Source organism: Eublepharis macularius, chromosome 7, assembly GCF_028583425.1.
Source record: "Eublepharis macularius isolate TG4126 chromosome 7, MPM_Emac_v1.0, whole genome shotgun sequence".
In the NCBI taxonomy this organism is placed as follows: domain Eukaryota; kingdom Metazoa; phylum Chordata; class Lepidosauria; order Squamata; family Eublepharidae; genus Eublepharis; species Eublepharis macularius.
Window position 1 is genome coordinate 67,199,056 of NC_072796.1, and position 17,720 is coordinate 67,216,775.

General features: G+C 42.6%; 1 protein-coding gene across 3 annotated transcripts in view; it reads right to left on the reverse strand.

Moving 5' to 3' along the window:
* Positions 1-17,720, reverse strand: part of ANKRD12 (ankyrin repeat domain 12) — a 135,948-nt gene that overhangs the window by 1,962 nt on the left and 116,266 nt on the right. For all 3 annotated transcript variants that reach the window (XM_054985592.1, XM_054985591.1, XM_054985593.1), the window contains one exon: positions 1,370-1,465. In XM_054985592.1, the coding sequence (XP_054841567.1) occupies positions 1,370-1,465 (96 nt within the window). The remainder of the gene's footprint in view (positions 1-1,369; positions 1,466-17,720) is intronic.

The following is a 17,720-nucleotide window of genomic DNA, read 5'->3' on the forward strand; positions in this document are numbered from 1 at the left end:
GAGATGGAATGCACAATCCAGGCTGGGTGTGACCCCTCTCCTCCATGGTGGAATCTGAATAGAATGCCTGAAGGCAGTTATTTTTGGTAATGAGACAACCATTCACAGTCAACCTGTCAAAGGTGCTACTGGACTCTTTACTATTTTGCTACTACAGACTAACACAGCTAGCTCCTCTGGAGGTTAATGAATGAAGCCCTAGGAAATTATGTACAATGGATACTCTTCTTTTTACCAGATTAACAAGGTTGACCATTCCTTCTTTATACAGTAAAGATCTGCTTATTACTTACTGTGTATAATACATTACACACACAATTCACTCTATTTAGGCCTCAGATATTTAGCATCCATGGCAAAGACAAGATCAAAGAATTTCTAACATACTGATAAACCCTGATGTGTGCTTATGTGCACATATCAGGGCTTATCAGTATTTTCCCTCGCTGCCTGCAACTCCTGGCACTACACTGCAGGCCACTGAGAGCAAAAGCAATTAACATGGTAGGTGCCACAGAGGGCAGTTTTAGAAAAAGGATTTTCAGAAACACTGAGAGAGAACTCTAATGTGGTCCTTTCGCTAAGAGTCTGCTCCAACATACTCCAAGTATGGTTGAGTATAAATTCACAGAACAGCAGCCTAATAGCCCAGACCAGCCCTATGTCATTTGAAAGCTAAGCAGGGTCAGCCATGGTCAATACTTGGATAGAAGATCACCAAGAAGACTGGGGTTGCTATACAGAGGAAACCACCTCAGCTCATATTTTGCCTTGAAAAGCCCATGGTCCTGTGCTTGCTTTGAGTTGGTTGTAACTTAACAGCACACAAATTCACAAAAAGATAAGCATGCTGAGTTCTCACTGAAATCAATGGGATTAAATGCATATGAATATCATTAGATTCTATTCTTGACTGCTATGCTGAGAACAGTTAATCTTGAACTCTGAAAATGTTCTCATGGGCACAAAGTACACTACTGATCTTGAGATCCAATAATAAAATGGAATATTGAGGGGCAATTCCACTGATAAAATGGGCATGTATTCACAGAGCTGGTCCTGAAAATACATGAAACTGGGAAACCCAATTCTGTGAAGTGCATGTATGCACGACAGTTCTGCACCATTAAAAAACGCCTTTTAACTAAGGCATATGTATTCATTTATACTTTATCTGTTATAGTCCATTGAATAGTGGAGATATGTCAAAAGACAGAGTTTACATTTTTGAATAGTGGAGATATGTCAAGAGTATATCTATTTCGAATAGTGGAGATATGTCAAAAGACAGAGTTTACATTTTTGAATAGTGGAGATATGTCAAGAGACAGAGTTTACATTTTTGAAAAGATACAATAAAGACTCTTACCTTTAATTTGTCAAATTTATCATCCACATCCTGTAACCATGACATAAACTGTCTTGCATTAAATCGGTCTCTAACAGATGTTTTCCCATCATCAGTCTGTAAAAAAAAAACATATCAGAAAATATAAGCAATTTTAATTATATGGTGATCATTCTCCATTTGCCTGCTACAAAACTATCCTTTGGTGGATCTCTACATATTTTAGAGTTATGAAAAATAAAACAGATCTTTATAATGGCGTTCTAGTTCCTCTAAAGTACTAATATTCTTTATTTTGAATGAGTTATTTATAAACTTATTGTAAATCACTGTAATTGTAGATAGTGACACACACAAAAAATCAAGTAATGGTCATCCCCCCCCCATTGCAACATTCATTCTTGTTGGAATATTAATAGTCCACATATTCCACTGAAATATTAGTTTAAATATATTTGGAGAACATTCACAAAATAAAATTTAAAAACTAAAAACCTTTAAAGTTTAAGAACACAAGAAGAGCTCTGCTAGATCACAACACAGATACATCTAGTCAAGCATTCTGTTTCCAACAGCAGCCATCCAAATGTTTCCCGAAACTCTACTGGCAAGGCAAGACCTGAAGCCACTCCTTTACTGTTCCACCGCCTCCCATTCTCCCCAGCGAATACTGTCTCTGAATCAGGAGGTTCCATTAGCTACCTAATAGCAGTGGGATAAACTAAGACTACATGAATTTGCTTAAACTAATTTTAAAGCCAACTAAGATAATTAACCATCATTACATCTTGTGGCTATGCAGAGGAAGGCAATGGCAAACCACCTCTGAAGGTTGCTTCCCTTCAAAATCCTAAGGGGCTGCCATAAGTCAGCTGCAACTTATAGAACTGGATGCTATAAAAACTGTATTTTCAGAAATAGTATTTCCTTTGCCTACCCTGAATTTCATAGATCCAGAGGAATTCGCTGTTTTAGTCTGTAGTAATAAAATAGTAAAGAGTCCATTAGCACCTTTAAGACTAACCAACTTTATTGTAGCATAAGCTTTTGAGAGCCACAGCTCTCTTCATCAGATACATGGAGGGTATGAAGAAACTGGCCAGAGATATATAGGTGGTGAGGGGAGTGGGGAGTGGGTGCAGGGAGTGAGGGTCATGTAAATGTAAATAAGTTACAAGAAGTCATGAAAGAGGTGGAATGCATAATCCAGGCTGGGTGTGACCCCTCCCCTCCATGGCAGAATCAGAATAAATGCCAAGCAGACAAATCTGTCCTCTCACGTGGACTATCTTTTTGCTCAGCCAGACCCACACAAACCATACAATTCTGTGGAGACCTGGAGCCTATTTTAGACACCCAAGACTGAAAGAATTCTTCAACCACTCTGCTGAACAAAGCGCTAAACAGATACTATCACAGCAGCAATCACCCTCCCAACCAAGCAATGCACAGTCATCGTTACAAAGTTCCAGAAACAAGAATTCCACATGGACGCCCCTGAGGGCTGCAACTCCTCACTGAACTTTTACATTGGATGCTTCCGTTGACGTACCCAGGCTGAGATAATTGACAAAGAACATCACTTAAAGCAGAATCTCAGCTGTGCAGAAAGAGATGCCATAAACAGCCTCAAAAATAATTCTGGCATCGTAATCAAGGAAGCTGACAAAGGCGGTGCAGTTGTAATCATGGACAAACGTAACTACATACAGGAAGCAGAGAGACAACTCTCCAAAAGTCTATAAAACTACCTTCTGATCCTATGGAGCAATTCAAAAGAAAACTCAATGAATATTAAAGTCACTCTCCATGGACATACAAGAACATATCCATATGGACAAACCCCAGGAACCATGGCTAGGAACATTCTACCTACTACCCCAAATCCACAAATCAGGTAACCCAGGACGCCTCGTTTCAGGAATTGGCACTATCACAGTAGGAGTCTCAGGGTATATGGACTCTATCCTCAGGCCCTATGCCACCAGCACACCTAGCTATTTATGGGACACTACTGACTTTCTTAGGAAAATACAGTCCATTGACAACCTACTGGATGACGCCATCTTAGCAACTATGGATGTTGAGGCTCTGTACACCAACATCCCACATGCAGACGGACTGCAAGCCATTAGGAATATTATCCTGGACAAAACCAGAGCAACCTCGCCACTGAAGTTTGCCACCGTGCTTACTCACAATAATTTCAAATGTGGTGACAGCCTATATCTACAGGTTAATAGCACAGCCATGGGCACACGCATGGCACTACAAAATGCTAACATATTCATGGCAGACTTGGAGCAACACTTTCTCACCTCCCATCCACTGAAACCACTCCTGTACTTAAGGTTCTTGGATGACATCATCATTTGGACCCATGGGAAGGAAGCCCTTGAGAGACTTCATCAGGACTTCAACAACTTTCACCCTACTATCAACCTGAGCCTGGACGACTCTACACAACAGGTACACTTCCTGGACACCACTGTACAACTACATAATGGACAGATAAATACCACCTTATACCAGAAACCCACCGACCAATACTCATATCTATATGCCTCCAGCTACCATACCACTTTGTTGATTGTCTACAGCCAAGCCTTACGTATCTGCTCCAATGCTCTTGATCAGAGATTTACAACAAGCATTTTTGGGGCTACAGTACCCACCAAATGAGGTGAGGAAACAAATCGACAGGGCCAGACTAGTACCCAGAAACAGCCTACTCCAGGACAAACCAAAAGGAACTAACAACAGAATACCACTGTTTGTCACCTATAGTTCCCAACTCAAACTCATCCAATGTATCATCAGTGATCTACAGCCCATCCTGGAAAACGATGCCTCTCTCTCACAAGCCCTCGGTGGAAGACCTCTCCCTGCCTACAGACAGCCCCCCAACCTTAAACGACTTCTCACTAACAACCATGAATCAGCTAACAGAGTCACCAACACAGGTACCAGACCCTGCAACAGACCCAGAATGTCAACTCTGTCCTCATATCTACCCAGAAAATATGATTACAGGACCCAATGGTGTCAACTACACTATCTCTGGCTCTTACAGCGGCTCATCCTCCAAAGTGATATTTGCTCTCATGTGCCAACAATGTCCATCTGCTCTGTACATTGGACAAACCAGCCAACCTCTGTGCAAAAGAATACATGGACACAAATCTGATATTAAAAATGGCAACATACAGAAACCAGTGGGAGAACACTTCAATCTACCAGGACATTCCATCAAGGACTTAGAGGTCACCATACTAGTTCAACAGAAACATTTCAAAAACAAAATCCAACAGCAAGCTACTGAATTGGAATTCATATGTAAATTTGACTCAGTCAGACTTGGATTGAATAGAGACTATGAATGGTTATCTCATTACCAAAAGTAACTACCTTCAGGCATTCTATTCAGATTCTGCCATGGAGGGGAGGGGTCACACCCAGCCTGGATTGTGCATTCCACTTCTTTCATGATTTCTTGTAACTTACTTACATTTACATAACTCTCACTCACTACCCCTCCCCTTCCCACCTATATATCTCTGGCCAGTTCCTTCACACCCTCCGTGCATCTGATGAAGAGAGCTATGGCTCCTGAATTTCATGCCATTCAATTTCATTGGGTGATCTTGAATTCAAATAATATGAGAAAGGGAGAAAAGATACCTATAAACTTTACACATTGTATATCATATATCTAAGAACCAAGCAGCCCCTGCATGTGGATGCTTAAATCTGCGAATCGGGACTGCTTGGCTACAAACCAGATGGTTCTGCAACCTTAAAGAAGCCCCCCTCGGATTGCAGAAAAATCTTAAACATTGTAAAAGACATGGGGAGTTAAGCCCCCCCCCAAAACAAGCGCACGTTGTGTGCATGTTCAACTTACATCATTTATGTCTCAGAGATGTGATGAGACTGTAGGTGTGTGTGAGTGAGACAAAGTAAGCAACTGCTGGAATGGTCCTGTGAGGCCTCAGCACCAGTGTGCTGCTCCTGCCAGCCCAGTCACAAGAAAAGATGGCTTGGTTGGAGGAAGCGCCATGACACCACCCAAATGGAGTTGCCTGCTTTGCCCACCACAGCACACAGGGAGGAGGCTGGCGTGTGGAGAACAGCAAAACTGCTGAGGCCAGGATTCCCTCGAGCCTCGGTAGCACACTGAGCCCTGCAGGGACTGGCCACTGTTGTGCTGTGGCAAGCCCCACTGGGGCCTTCACAGAATCAAACTAATCTAAGAAATATGGAAGGTTGGGTGAGGGGTGAGAGAGAATTACAGGGAGAAGGAGAGTAATAGTGGTGAATGGATAGTGGAGGGGGAGACAGTAATATGGAAGGCTGAGTAGGTGGGTGAGAGAAGACAGTAAGAGGGAAGGGTGCATGGGCCAAAAGAAGGAAAAGAGAAACACAGAAGGTATGGCTGGTGATACTCACTGTGCAGTAAAGCTATGGGACAGGCAGAGGGGGGAGTTTAGCAAACATTAGGCACAGAACAACTGCAAAGATGAAGAGACAGGAAGCCCGGTGCGACTTCCCACAAGCTACCCTGCAATTTTTGAAACCCCCAATAGCATAAACCTCTACGAGTGCCTGCCCCCAGGGCCTCAAATGCCTTTCCTCATTGTAGAAATCCTGGGCCCAGTCCTCATGCACCGGGGGCCCAATTTGGCTTAAGTGCCTTCCCTTGGCCTCAGACAGAGTGAGGTGGGAGTTTGATACCACCTTAGTTGACTTCCTCTAGTTCTACTCTTTTCTTGGCTCCTCCTTGGCTTCCTTCCTCAAGTCTTTTGAAGGCTCTAGCCAGCCCTGGGGCATGCTCAGTGGCCTCATTCTACTCAAAAGCCTCAGGCGGGTATGGCCCTGCTTTGGAGAGACCAATAGTGCCTGCTGAGAAATTTCTGCCTTGTTATTCCTCTTCCCCGCCCCCAAGGTGGAACTTTCCAACAGCAGATTCCAACAGCTGACTCTCAAAGGACCAGTGGTCAGTGTGTGCTTGACACTTAAAGGGCCAGCTGCCATTGATCAGCTGGCTGGTGTGCAGCTCTTTATAAGGCGCCTCAGAGGGGAACTACAAGTGCCGCCTGGCACGTGTTTTTTAAGAGTCTACAAGCAGATTGAAGGAGGCTGGTGGCAGCAATGAAAATAGGATGTTTTATCAAAAGAAAGAAAGAAAGAAAGAAAGAAAGAGAGAGAGAGAGAGAGAGAGAGAGAGAGAGAGAGAGAGAGAGAGAGAGAGAGAGAGAGAGAGAGAGAGAAAGAAAGAAAGAAAGAAAGAAAGAAAGAAAGAAAGAAAGAAAGAAAGAAAGAAAGAAAGAAAGAAAGCATCTAGGGCTGACAGGGAATGCGATCAAGCAAAAAGGGAAACAAAAGGAAGAGTTGAAATAGAAAATCATATTAACAAATACATGTAATGGATGGTGAGGGAGATCAGAGGTTTGGACAGAGAACTAGACTATAACCTTGTACCAATGGTCAGTTAATTTTCACTTTAACTATTTATTCCATTTCTTCACTTTGCTTATCTGTTCAAACCTCTGAGCTCCCTGTCATGTCTGTGTACAGCCATGCCATAGTTGTTTGTTTGTTTGTTTTATTGCTTGTGCTACATGGGTCCAGCATACCTTCAGGACCGCCTCTCCCCATATGTTCCCCGGAGGTTGCTTCAATCAGCTAATAAGCAGTTGCTGATGGTCCCTGGCCCCAGGGAGGTCTGTCTGGCCTCTACCAGAGCCAGAGCCTTTTCAGTCCTGGCTCTGACCTGGTGGAACTCTCTGTCTGAGGAGACTAGGGCCCGGCAGGATTTGTTATCTTTCCGCCGGGCCTGCAAGACGGAGATGTTCCGCCAGGCATTTGGTGGGGGCTAGGCTGTCCTCTTGCTGGCCATACCACTGAAGACCGTCCATCACCCATGCAGGAGCTCATAAAGTGTGATGCAGGTCATTATGTAAGAACGAAGCCCTGCGCCTAAATTAATGAATTTTAATAGTTATATCTGCCATCTGAGAAATTTTATTGCACGTGGATAATGTTTTTAAATGTTTATTTATAATGTTTTTATTGTTTTAAACTGTATGTTATAAATTGTATGTTGTTACACCGCGGTGTTGTTACACCGCCCTGAGCCCGTCTGATGTGGAGGGCGGTCGAGAAATGCAATAAATAAATAAATAAATAAATAAATAAATAAATAAATAAATAAATAAATAAATAAATAAATAAATAAATAAATAAATAAATAAATAAATAAATAAAATGCTGAAGCTATACTGATTAATTACTAAACTGATGTGTACTCTCTGCTCATTCATAACCATATTGCAGATGTTACTTACTTAGGATCCAGAACGGGCCTCCTGTATTATCTTAGAGAAATATGCGAGTCTCGGCTAACCGTGACCTTGGTGTGTCTAGATGCCAGCTTTCACTGCTATTCCCAGATGCTGGGAATACTTTATTGTATACCTGATACATAGTCTTAACTAAATAGATTCTCACAAGACTCTTGTAGGCTTGCGTGCCAAAACCTTAACTGTCATTTGGAGCATGGGAAAATCAAGTATAACAGAGACTGCTTGATTTTAATTGTTACTTCTGCCAAACTCTGTGATGGAGTACAGACCTGAACTGCATAGATTCTAATAGTTACTTTTGCTGGAACCAATGTGAGTTCACTGTGGATGGGATTGAGGGGTCTACCTGCCAGGGACTGACATTTTGGCAGAAGTCCCCTTTCTTATTCTTTTCCTCTCTGGACCCTGCTTCTGGAACTAACTACCGGCATCATGTCGCTTGAGACGGATCTGGAAGTGATGGAGCTACAGAGACTATCAATATTATTTGGATCACCTTCCTTACTGACATTGGAGGATGAGTTGGATGAGGACATTATAAATAACCTGATCCCTGACCTCCAGGAGGAGGGGGAAAAACCCAAGAAACCACCCAATGTAGGGGGATGGACAGGACTCCCATGGTTGGAGGTCATGGGAAAAATGTAAAGGCAGTTGGCCCCTAAATGATCCTCCAAAAGGGAGACCTCATTGGATGATAAGCACAAATGGAGAAGGGAACTCATCACCAAGCGATGAGACTGAGATGGAGGGTACCAACCAGGAAGCCCCCCCCGAATCTACAACGGGAAGTAGACTGGAGCCACCATCTTCCTCGGCATCAGCCTTCTGCAGCCTAGAGGAGACTTAGGTGCAACAGGGGGGGATCCGAAAGATTCGTTATGGAAGTCATTTCCTGAACCCAGGGGAACAGATGAGGGAATCGCTATACTCGAATCATGGGAACTAAAGATTATGCGAGCGGAGTTGGATGAATTCCACCGAGATGTGGGACAGTTATTACAGGACCTGCAACACATGGTGTGTGAATCAGCCACAACCAAGAACCAGGTAAATCCAACCCTTACAGTGAGGGTAACAACTGGTGAGACTGCTCAGTACCCTGCAGAGGGAATACTGGGGTCCCCGAAATCGCAGGGCAGTCTACCACCAACCGGGCTGCTACAAGGGACACCAGAGGTGTTAGCTATTCCGCTTCAAGTTGGATTACCGATAATCAGGAGCAGTGGGAGCCAAATCACTGCCCCACCCCAAGGGGAATTGGCCACAAGATTTCCCTTACAGAGGGCTGTGGCGCTGCAACCTGGATTACAACAGGGTCCCACTACCACACAGCAGAGTGGATTACAAATGGGTCCTACGACCACACAGCAGAAGGGATTACAGATACCTCCAATTTGGAGGTTACAATGTACTACGCTTTCCCAAGGGAACCGGGAAATTCAAATGGTAGCCCAACCAAGGCTGCAGATGCATACAACTCTCAGGACTACCACTGCAGCGCAGCTACCGACAACTCTGAGACAACCCCAAATAATACTGGTGCGCACACCCGGGCAAACATCATAGCAGGGCCTACTGCTCCCGAGAGCCCCAGGAGTACCTCCGGGCCAAAGAATGCTTATGGGCCTGCCACAGCGAATATTGATTGGGACCGAACCGGGCCTGCCTCCTCACAATTTACCACTTCAAGTTCCGATGCTACAACTGAGGGCCCGACCACCGCAGGTTCTCCTCGCCCAGCAACTTCTTAGGGGGTGTAATGATTCCAAGTAAATGTGTGCATGTGTCTTTAAATGCTTGGTTTGAGCTAGGTGAAGAGTGGGGGTGAAAGAGAGGAATGAGTGAGCGATATGATTGGTTGACTGAGATTGTGGGCGGAGTGAATGCAGTTTAGACTGAGAGAGCAGAGAGAAAAGGTTCCAGTCAGAAGGAAGCAGGCTAGCTGTGTGCTGCCTGAATATGTTGACATGTTTATGACAGAAATATAACCTGTGTGGAACCTGAACTGAGCATGTTTGTGAAAGGACACTCAGTCAGGGAAAGAGAGGCCAGCTGTGTGCTGCCTGAGCAGGTTTAATATTTCTGTGAATGAGAGTCAGAGAAAGAGAGGCTAGCTGTGTGCTGCCTATATTTGAAGTATTTGTGAGAGAACTATTGAGTCTAGTGAAGGAGGCTAACTGTGTGTGAAGCCTTAGAAGAGATCTGTGTGAATGAGTTTATAGGAAGTAACTTTAAGAACTAAGAACTACTTTTATGAAACCAATATGCTTCTTGAAAAATAAACATTTATTTTGTTTTGTTATATCCCAGTGTAGCTGTCATTGCTATATCCCATTCATATCCTCAGGGCCACATAGAACCACGAAGGAGCCTGATGCTTAAACACGTTACCAAAGGGGAAATTTGAATAAAATATTTTGGAATAATATATTCCTGGTGGCAGCAAACTACCCAGAGGGTGTAAGGGGAGGATTAAAAGAAAAATCTACCCCAAAGAAAGTACAGGTCATAACAGGGGGGAACCCCCTACCAAGCCAGACTGGGACCACAATCATGGGGGGAGTCCAGTGTTACCACCTCTGCCAGATGGATGGACAGTATCTCCACCACCGGAGCCACAAAATGTCCAAGCACACAGACTACTGATGCCACAAGGGGGGGACCCCTTGTTCAACGTATGCATGCAGGCTGGCCAAAACTGGACATGAGTTTTGACGGGACCCCAGAAAAGCTGGGATTGTTCATCATATAAGCCTTAGAGTTCTTCTGGAATTGGGGTCACCTCTTCCCAAACAAACCAAGTCAAGTAAGTCATTTGGGATCACATCTGAACCGGCCTGTGGCCGCATGGTATATAACCCTATACGAGGTCAATGCACTGGAATTAGGGACTCTAGAGGCATTTGTATGGGCTTTGAAGGCCCAATTCGAAGATCCTCTGGAGGAGGAAAGGGCTAGAACCAAACTCAAAATGATCTGGCAAGGATACAGGCTGGTGCGCAAATACGCTACTGAATTCAGGTGATATGCAGCCAAAATACATGACTGGACAGAAAGAATGAAGACAGAATTCTTTCAGGCGGGCTACACGTAGACTTAGTAGCGAGTACGAGCGTTAATAGACTCGGGCTGCTTTCAAGATCTAATAGCCCCTGCTCTAGTGACTGGACTGGGACTAGACGTAACAGGTGTATTCGAACAAATGGATGGGTCCCACATGAAAGGGGAACTCGCTAGCTATCAAACAGAACCCACCCTGTTAGGCATGGGAAATCACTGGGAATCCAGGACTTTTATAGTAAGCACAGCCACTAAATACCCCTTGGTACTAGGGATCAGATGGCTGTAGGATCACGACCCCCAAATCAATTGGAAGAAGGGGTTGTTGGTATTTGAGAAAGGGGAATGCCGAGCGCATGAATGGGCCCCAGAGTGGGGCCGAAATGCTCCCCCTTTATTAGAGCCAGTGTTGCTAACACAAGAGCAAATAGAGCAGATCCCTCCCGAGTATCGGGATCTGAAACAAATGTTTGAGGAGGAAGAAGCTAATGAACTCCGCCCCCCCCAACCATGCCATGGACTGCACTATTGAACTCATACCTGGACAAAAACTTCCGAAAGGAAAACTGTACTCAATGAACAGAGAGGAGCGGGAGGAGCTTAGAGTTTTCATTGACAAAAACCTGGTGCGAGGATTCATCCACCCAGCCAGCTACCCCCATGCCGCTCCAGTTTTGTTCAGAGGAATAAATGTTGTTTCAATATTGAATGCATACCCCCTCCCTCTCATCAACAATTTACTGAGTGTGGTCGCTCAAGGGAAAATCTTCTCTAAATTGGACTTAAAGGATGCTTACTTCAGGGTAAGGGGGATGAATGGAAAACCACTTTCGACACCCCTTTGGGGCAATCTGAATACAGGGTGATGCCGTTCGGGCTCCAAGGGGCCCCTGATGTTTTTATGAATTTAATTAATGAAGTATCACATGATTACCTGTACAAAGGTGTGGTGGTTTACTTAGATGATGTGTTGATTTATTCTCCGGATAAAAAATCACATGTAGAACTGGTCAGGAAAGTGTTAAAAGCCCTGAAAGACAATCATTTGCCTATAAAGCTGTCAAAGTATGAATTCCACAAAGAGGAATTGGATTTCTTAGGCTATAGATTCTTGGGGCATGCGTTAAAAATGGATCCAAATAAAATCCAAGCAGTAGTGGGATGGTAGCTCCCCAAAACCAGAAGACAGTTACAATCCTTCCTAGGATTCGCTAACTTCTATCACACCCTCATTAAAAACTTTGCCCATATTTCCCTACCTTTAACTGATTTACTCAAAACCAAAGGGAAAGGGTTACAAGGGGCCAAACTGAGTGCAAAATTAAATTGGTTGCAAAAATGCCAAGAAGCATTCGACCAACTAAAAAGAGTGTTCATTTCCGAACCTGCTCTGCAGTACCCCAATGAGAACCGTAAGTTCATCGTACAAGTGGACGCGAGTGACGTAGCAATGGGAGGAGTCTTGTTACAAGCAGATGACGATGGAAAGTTACACCCCTGTGTTTATGTGTCCAAAAAATTCTCTGATACTGAATGCCATTGGGTAGTATGGGACAAAGAGGCTGGGGCCATTAAATTAGCGCTGTCTACGTGGAGGCACTGGCTAGAAGGAGCAAAAGTGCCATGTGAAGTATGGACTGATCATAAAAACTAATAAGCTTTACATAATCCCCACAGACTTGGTGCCAAGCAACTTCAGTGGGCAGAATTCTTCTCCAAATTCAACTTCACATTGAAACACTTCCCCAGCAAAACAAAATTCTTAGCAGACGCGCTTTCACACATACCCCAACATAAAAGCCAGAGGGAGGAGGTGATAGACACAATGTTTTTGTCCGCTCAGTTGGAAGGGGCAGTAACTACTTGCAGCCAAGAGAAAAGCAAAACTGTTCCGCCCAACCTCCCTGTCTGGGAGGACAAAGTTAGGCAGGAAACTGAAAAGGAGGGGGATGAGGCACCCAAAGCAGAATTACTACAAGGGGCAAATGGTAACTGGTACAAGAACAATAAACTCTATATTCTAGCCAGTATGAGAAGTGAAGTACTGAAACAATGTCATGATTCCAAACTGGCTGGGCATTTTGGATATTTAAAAACGCTGCATCTGGCACAAAGGCAATTTTGGTGGCCAAATATGAGAAAAGACATTTCTCAGTACATATCTTCTTGTCAAACATGCATCATGGGGAAATCCAGAAAAGGGAAACTCCCAAGACTACTACAGCCACTAGAAACCCCTGCCAGACCCTGGTGGGTAATTTCAATGGACTTTATCACCGACTTCCCCCCTTCCAAGAGGAACTCTGTAATATTGGTGATTGTGGATTTATTTTCCAAGCAGGCTCATTTCATACCCTGCACTACCATCCCCACTGCAAAGAAACTAGCTACTTTTATGCAGCACATTGTCAGACTGCACTCATTTCCAAATAAGGTCATTTCCGACCGTGGAGTACAATTCATTGCCAACTTCTGGCGGGAGCTACTCAAATGAGCAGGGATTGAAAAAGGGCTTAGCTCCGCCCACCATCCTAAGACTTACGGACAAACAGAAAGGACTAATCAAGTGTTAGAACAATTCTTAAGATGTTACATCAATTATCAACAAGATAATTGGACTGATTTTCTAGCTTTCGCTGAATATGCATATAACAACTCAGTACACAGTTCCAGAGGTGCTTCTCACTTCATGATCGCACATGGCTATGAAAGAACTGCAATGCATTTTTCCCAAACCCCTACTCCCCAGCAACCAGGAGATCTAGGGGAATAGTGGTATAACCTAACAGCTCAATGGGAAATCATTACAAAGACTTTGGACAAAGCCAAAGAGGACTACAAAAAGTTTGCTGACAAGAAACGGTCCCCACAATGGAAATTGCAGAAAGGAGACTATGTGTATATCTCTACTCAATACCTCTGAGGGGAGTAACCCAGGAAGAAACTCAGATGGAAATTTTTAGGACCATTTCCTGTTAAGAAAGTAATCAATGAAGTGACAGTAGAGGTGGAACTACCAAAGAACTTATGTTAAACCCAGCCAGTATTTTACTTCAGCCTTCTAAAGAAAGCTCCCCCTCCAGACAAATGGCATCCTGAACGGGGAGCCCCCCACCCCATCCTAGTGGATGGCCAAGTTCATCATGAAACAGAGAGCATTCTGGACTCAAAACTTAAACACAATAAACTTTATTACCTTGTACATTGGAAATACTTTGACCCCAGCTACCAGGAGTAGGTCGAAAACTCTAACATGAATGCTCCCAAACCTAGACCCCTTTAAAGAAAAGAGAAGATCTTTGTGGGGGGGGGGGCAGAATGTCATGTCTCTGTATAGCCATGCCATAGTTGTTTGTTTTATTGCTTGTGCCACAATATGCTGAAGCTATGCTGATTTATTACTAAACTAATCAAATTTGACCATTCAAGATCTTCCTACCTAGCCAGTATTTCTCATTACAACCTCAGAGTGTCTTTCACTGCTCTGCGCTTCCAGATGATGCAGACAGCTCTTTTGGCAGGGTGCTATTCTCACACCCCTATGGAACATCGCACCTGCATTTGTGGATTACCTACAGCCGAGAACCTTTCCCACTACCTACTTTATTGTCCATTATATAGTGTACCCAGAGCTAAATTTTTGGCTAGAATCCTATCAGTGACAAACACATACTCTGAAATCGAGAAGATTGTGTTTTTGTTATCTGACACTGATAATCATGTGTCCTATAGAGTCTCTCAGTTTGCACTTGCAGCCAAAAAGATAAGATCTAAGGTGGTACTGAATGAGGCTGCTTCATGATCCCTGGGACAGTTTGGCATACTGTATTGTTTTAATTAATTTTAGTAACCTATATAAACTGTGATCAGGGACTTAATTGTTTATTAGTCAATGTTTGGTGAATTGTGACGGCCTATGGCTATAGACAATAAACTCTTTTGACTTTGACTACTAAACTGATGTGTACTCTCTCTGCTCATTCATAACCATATTGCAGATGTTATTTACTTAGGACACAGAACGGGCCTCCTGTATTATCTTAGAGAAATATGTGAGTCTCTGCTAACCGTGACCTTGGTGTGTCTAGATGCCAGCTTTCACTGCTATTCCCAGATGCTGGGAATACTTTATTGTATACCTGATAGTGATATATAGTCATAACTAAATAGACGCCCGACATTTTGGACTGTGTAAATGTGGTTTTTTTTCTTAAAGGAATAGATCAAATTCGGGACTTTTAAAAGTAAAAGTATATAAAGTTAAATGCCACGGAGTTAAGAAAAAGAGCGGACTCGTGGGAGCGAGGCAAAGCTAGCCCCACGATGTCGAAAAAGGAGTGGCAAGCAGCAATTGAAAGTTTGGATAAAAAAGTTTCAGAAGGAAACAAAGAAGTTAAAGATATGATACAAGAGATGGCAAAAGAGTTTAAAGAGACACTTAAGAAGGAATTGGCGGAACTGACGAAAGGTATGGAAAAAATACAAAATGACTCGCAAGCCACACAGCAAAGAGTTAATGTAGTAGAAAATGCAATGGACACTTTAGCAGACACGCAATGAACTGAGATGAGGGCGATGAGAGGCAGAATGGCTGTAGCAGAAAGTAAACATATGGAGAAACAACTGAGATTTCGTGGTTTGCCGGAAAATGAAGGAAAATCTGCCCAAGAACAGATTACAGAAGTTTTGGCTGGATACCTGGGGAAAGAGGAAGAAGAAATTGCGGCTTTCCTAGATGTGGTATACAGAATAAATTCAAGATTCGCGACCCAGAGGAAATTACCAAGAGACATGATTGTGCAATTCACGACTAGAAACACAAGAGAAATGATTGTGAGTAAACAATTCCAGGACCCATTGGAGGTCAACAGCAAGGTGGTGATTATTATGAAGGAATTGCCCAGATCGGTGCTGTTAGATCGCAAAAAATATAAAGATTTAGTCCAGATTTTGAAGGACATGAAGATAAGATATAGATGGGAAATACCAGAAGGACTGTCCTTCGAATTTGGAGGAGCTAAAAAGCGCATCAGATCTGAATTGGAGATGGAAAAGTTCATTAGGGACAATGTAAAGGACTTACCAACGACAAGATTATAATTATGGAGTGCAAAATAATATCTTGGAATGTAAATGGACTTAACTCACCTAATAAGAGGAAAAATATCTTCCACTGGCTATTAAAACAAAAATGTGACATTGTATGTTTGCAAGAAACCCATATTAAAAAGCAAGATATAAAGTATTTAAAGTTTGCAAAATTGGGAAGTGAATTTGTGGCTGCTTCAAAAAAAAAGAAAAAAGGTGTGGTGTTGTACATAAAAGAAGAATTACAGCCAAAATTCGTAGTGAGCGATGTGGAAGCCAGATATTTAGCAGTGAAAATTATGTGGAATTTAAAAAAGGTGTTGGTGATTGGAATATATGCACCTAATGGAGCAAAAGAAAATTTTTTTGAGGACTTGGGAAAACAACTGGATGAACTATCTTATGATCAGATAATTTTAGCTGGAGACTTCAATGGAGTTACCAACTTGGATGAAGATAAGAAATCAGGAACTGCACAAAAGAAAAGAGGATTACTACCAAAGTCTTTTTTTGCAATAAAGGAACAAGAGATTTTAGAAGACGTGTGGAGGAGACAGAATCCCAAAACTAGACAATATACATTTTATTCTGCAAGACATTTTACTTCATCACGAATTGACATGATCTGGGCCTCCAAAGACTTAGCGTTATGGACTAAAGATGTGGAAATAATGCCTATGGTAGGTTCAGATCACAACCCAATTATGTGGAGATTTGGGAAAAGAAATAAAAGAAAAGGATGGAGAATAAATGAAGATCTTTTGCATGAAGAAGAAAACATTGAGTTGTTACGAAGAGAGACCAGATTCTTTATACAACATAATATGAACAAAGAAGTTTCGACTAATAAGGTATGGGACACTTATAAAGCAGTGACCAGAGGCATACTAATTTAAATGCAAGAGCTAGAAGGAAAAAAGAGGAGAAGAGGTTAGAGATTATGGAGAAAATAAAAGCCAAAGAGATTCAACTTAAGAAGAGACCCGGAAAAAAGAAGATATACCAGGATATTAAAATCCTACAAGAACAATTGACGGCAATGAATAACAAGGAATTGGAATGGAATCTTAAGAGAATGAACCAGAAGTCGTTTGAGGGTGCAAACAAGCCTGGGAAATATTTGGCGTGGCAACTGAAGAAAAGAAAAGAGAATCATAAATAAAATTTGCGAGGAGAATAAGACATATTTGGAGCAGGCAGCCATTAGTAGAGCTTTTTTTAAATTTTATGCAAAGCTGTACCAAAAAAAGGAAGTGAATAAAGACTCTATAACGAGGTATTTGGAAAAGATGAAGCTCCCTGCAATTTCTGAAAGCTGGAGAGAAAAATTGAATAGGGAAGTGACGGAGGAGGAAATAAAAGAGGCAATTCAGTCAACAAAATTAGGAAAGGCACCAGGTCCGGATGGACTAACAGCTAAATTCTATAAAGTAATGGCTAATGAACTGGTGCCTTTCCTGAAAGAAGTGATTAATGGAGTCATGAGAGATCAGAGGATCCCCGATACTTGGGGAGAAGCTAATATATCATTGATTCCTAAGGAGGGACAGGATTTGACCAAAGTTTAAAATTATAGACCAATTTCGTTGCTGAACAATGATTACAAAATCTTTGCGAAGATTTTGGCTGAGAGAATAAAAGGATGGATGTCTGAATTTATTGTGGAGGAGCAAGCTGGATTTTTGCCAAATAGACAAATCAAAGACAACTTAAGGACAGTTATAAATGCTATTGAATACTATGACAAGCGTTGTGATAGAGAAGTTGGTTTCTTCTTCGCAGACGCTGAAAAAGCATTTGACAACTTGAACTGGGACTTTATGTTTGCCACTATGGAGAAGCTGCAAATGGGAGAA